A 3,150-nucleotide genomic window follows, 5' to 3' on the forward strand; every position below is an offset into this window, starting at 1 on the left:
CCTGGGGTGCTGACAGCACCCTGCTCTGCCGCTGCAGGCCCCCGAGAGATGCCACTTCGACTTGTTCAAGGTGGGTGAGGAAGCCAGCTGCCAGCAGGGCGAGCGGGTGGTGCTGCCCATGTACCTGGGCAGGGCGTACCCCTGCCAGCATCTCATCACCACCCAGGTGAGTCCCACCACACCCCGGATCAGCCCTGGCCCCCCCAGCACCTGTGGGGCAGGGAGATCACCCAGGTGAGGGGGGGCTGCCACGGCGTGTTGGGGTGAGCCCGACTGAGCTGTGCCTCCCATCCCAGTTCTCCATGTACGTGCTGGACGAGCGGTTGCCCCTGGTGCCTGTGCTGAAGTGGGCGCACATGATGAAAGCCCCCCCTCTTTTTGCCCACCTGACACCGGGGGGTCCTGGGAGGAGCCATAAGGTGCTGCTTGGCGCATCCCGCACCCAGGAGCTGCTGCTGCTGCAATACTGGGGTGAGAAATGGGGGGTTCTGGGGGTGCTGTGGGGCACCTGGGGTGCTCTGCGCCCACGTCGCAGCCTCCTTACCGCTGGGATCGGCTGCCGCCCCCGCCTCCCTTGCCCCCGATCTGTGCTCAGCAGATAATTTTTGGTGTGTCCTTCCGCAGGGGGCAGCCAGTCGGCCTGCCAGCTGGTGGGGACTCCCCAGAAGCTGCACACCATCTCCAGCTGCCTGCAGCACCTGCCGGCCCAGCTCCCGCACCGACACCGCCTGCTGCAGCAGCGCCTCAGCGCCCCGGCTGCCGGTGGGTGTCCTGCGCCGCCTGGGGGTCCGGGTGTGCTGGGGAGGGGTCAGGACGTGAGCTGGAAGGGGTGTGTGTGTGGGGGGGGGGGGGGGGGGTATAGCCCTGGCCGTGCCCTGGGGTGGGGAGGTGAAAAAACAGAAGCAGAGCCCTGAACAACTTGGTTGGTGGAAAGATTAATGATCTAGAAAAAGGATGGGGCGGGGTGGGGCAGGAGCCCCCACTGCTGGCCAGGCACCAGGAGGGGCCACGGGACCAGGACCCCCCTGGCAGTGTCCCCCCCCTGCTTCTCCCCACAGGGCTGGCTGCTGCGCTGCAGGAGGATGGACCGCGGGAGTCCCTGCTGGTTTTCCAGCTCTCCGAGGCCGGGGATGTCTTCTGCCAGAGGCTGACCCCCCAGGCAGCAGCGCAGCCCCCTGCGCCCACCCCGGGAGACGAGGCTGTGGCAGCCCCCGGCTCTTCCCCTCTCTTCCCCGACGATCCAGCCACCAGCCCGCTGGGCTTGGGGAGCGAGGAGGAAGAAGAGGAGGAAGAGCAAACCTTCTACTTGTCCAACCTGGAGGTGATTGTCGACGAGGAGGAGGATGGGGCCACGCCAGTGGTCCCAGAGGAAGCGGAACGTCCCCAGGAGCCTTCTGCCAGCCCCCAGCCCTCCCCGGCTGCAGCCCTGCGGTACCGCCGCTGGCTGAAGGCTTTTTCCAAGGGCTGCAGGCAGCCCCCCCGGCACACCCGGCCCCCCACCTTCGGACAGAAGCGCCTCTTCACCCGCAAAGAGCTGGAGGAGCCGTCACCCCCCAGCGTCCTGCAGGAGCAGGCACGCCAGCGGCTGCGCCAGGCCATGCGGGACGGGGGCTGCCTCCAGCGCTGGGACTCACCACCTTCTGCCCTCCCGGAGCCCCCCGAGCCCCTGGAGGATCCGGACCCCCTGAGCACCCGCCTGACGGCGTCCTGGTGCGGGGACTGGGAGGGGTGGTGGGAGGGGAGGACGAGCTCCAGCCTGGCGCAGCGGCAGCGGGCGCTGCGGGAGCGGCGGCGGCGGCAGAAGCGTGCCCGGGGCCGGCGCAGCCTCTCAGCCAGCTTCACCTCCTCCCTCACCTACCAGTCCGAGCTCTCCGAGCTCAGCGACCCCGACGCAGCCCCGCCGCCTCCCCGAGAGGCCTCCCCACCCCTGGGCACCTCACCCCCCGTCGCTGCCACCCCACCTTCCCCGGAGGAAGCCCTGCTCTCCTCCCAGACCTTGCGCAGCCGTGGCATCCCCAAGGAGCGGCGGAAGACGCTGCGGGACTACCTGGCGGTGTGGGCTGATGGCCCCCCCGAGCCCCCCGAGCTCCCCGGTAGCCAAGCCAGCCAGCTCTGCATCCCCTCCTCCCAGAGCCAGCTCTCCTCCGCCTCACAGCCACGCCGCAAGCGCCCGCGCATGGGCTTCTGAGCCAACAATAAACCTCCCCCACCCGTGGCCAGCAGCCTCCGTCCTTGATTTTGGGGGAAGGAATTACAGAATCGCAGAATATTCATGGTTGGAAGGGATCTTTGAGATCATCAAGTCCAATCACACAAAAAAAAACCCAGAACGCAACAAGACACCACAAACTGACACACACACCCCCCACAGACAGACACAACCCAACAATCTCGGGCACTAGAGCATGCCCTGAAGAGCCATGTCTACACGTTTCTTAAATACCTCCAGGGATGGTGACTCCACCACCTCCCTAGGCAGGCTGTTCCAGTGCCTGACCACCCTCTCAGTAAAGTAATTCTTCCTAATATCTAATCTAAACCTCCCCTGCTGTAACTTCAGACCATTTCCTCTGGTCCTGTCATTATTCCCTTGGGAGAAGAGGCCAACCCCCACCTCGCTACGCGCTCCTTCCAGGGAGTTGCAGATGGCAATGATGTCTCCCCTCAGCCTCCTCTTCTCCAAACTAAACATGCCCAGCTCCCTCAGCCTCTTCTCATAGGACTTGTTCTCCAGACCCCTCACCAGCTTGGTGGCTCTCCTCTGGACACACTCCAGCAGCTCCATGTCCTTCCTGTAGTGAGGGCCCCAGACCTGAGCTCGAGGTGGGGCCCCACCAGTGCCCAGGACAGAGACGCCATCACTGCCCTGCTCCTGCTCCCCATGCTGGTCCTGACGCAGGCCGGGATGCTGGTGGCCTTCTTGGCCACCTGGGCACACCGCCGGCTCATGTCCACCCTGCTGTCCACCAACACCCACAGATACTTTTCCACCAGGCAGCTCTCCAGCCGCTCTGCCCCCACCCTGCGGGGGGTTGGTGTGACCACAGGAAGGGGGGTGGCACCACGCATGGTTTCGGCGCCCACCCGTGTGGGGGGAAAGGAGAGAAAGGGGGGAGTCTTACACGCCCCCCCCTGCGATGGCGGGGCGGG

General features: G+C 65.9%; 1 protein-coding gene across 1 annotated transcript in view; it reads left to right on the forward strand.

Annotated features, from left to right (window-relative positions):
• The window catches only part of TAF1C (TATA-box binding protein associated factor, RNA polymerase I, C), a 5,384-nt gene extending 3,169 nt beyond the window's left edge, over positions 1 to 2,215 (forward strand). Inside the window, exons 10-14 of the mRNA XM_014952442.1 lie at positions 1 to 6; positions 38 to 166; positions 297 to 471; positions 625 to 762; positions 1,059 to 2,215. The exon at positions 1 to 6 is cut by the window's left edge and continues 142 nt beyond it. Of these exons, the coding sequence (XP_014807928.1) occupies positions 1 to 6; positions 38 to 166; positions 297 to 471; positions 625 to 762; positions 1,059 to 2,188 (1,578 nt within the window). The 3' untranslated portion in view covers positions 2,189 to 2,215. The remainder of the gene's footprint in view (positions 7 to 37; positions 167 to 296; positions 472 to 624; positions 763 to 1,058) is intronic.
• The last annotated feature ends 935 nt before the right edge of the window (positions 2,216 to 3,150 follow it).

Source organism: Calidris pugnax, unplaced genomic scaffold (genome assembly GCF_001431845.1).
Source record: "Calidris pugnax isolate Ruff unplaced genomic scaffold, ASM143184v1 scaffold220, whole genome shotgun sequence".
Lineage (NCBI taxonomy): Eukaryota > Metazoa > Chordata > Aves > Charadriiformes > Scolopacidae > Calidris > Calidris pugnax.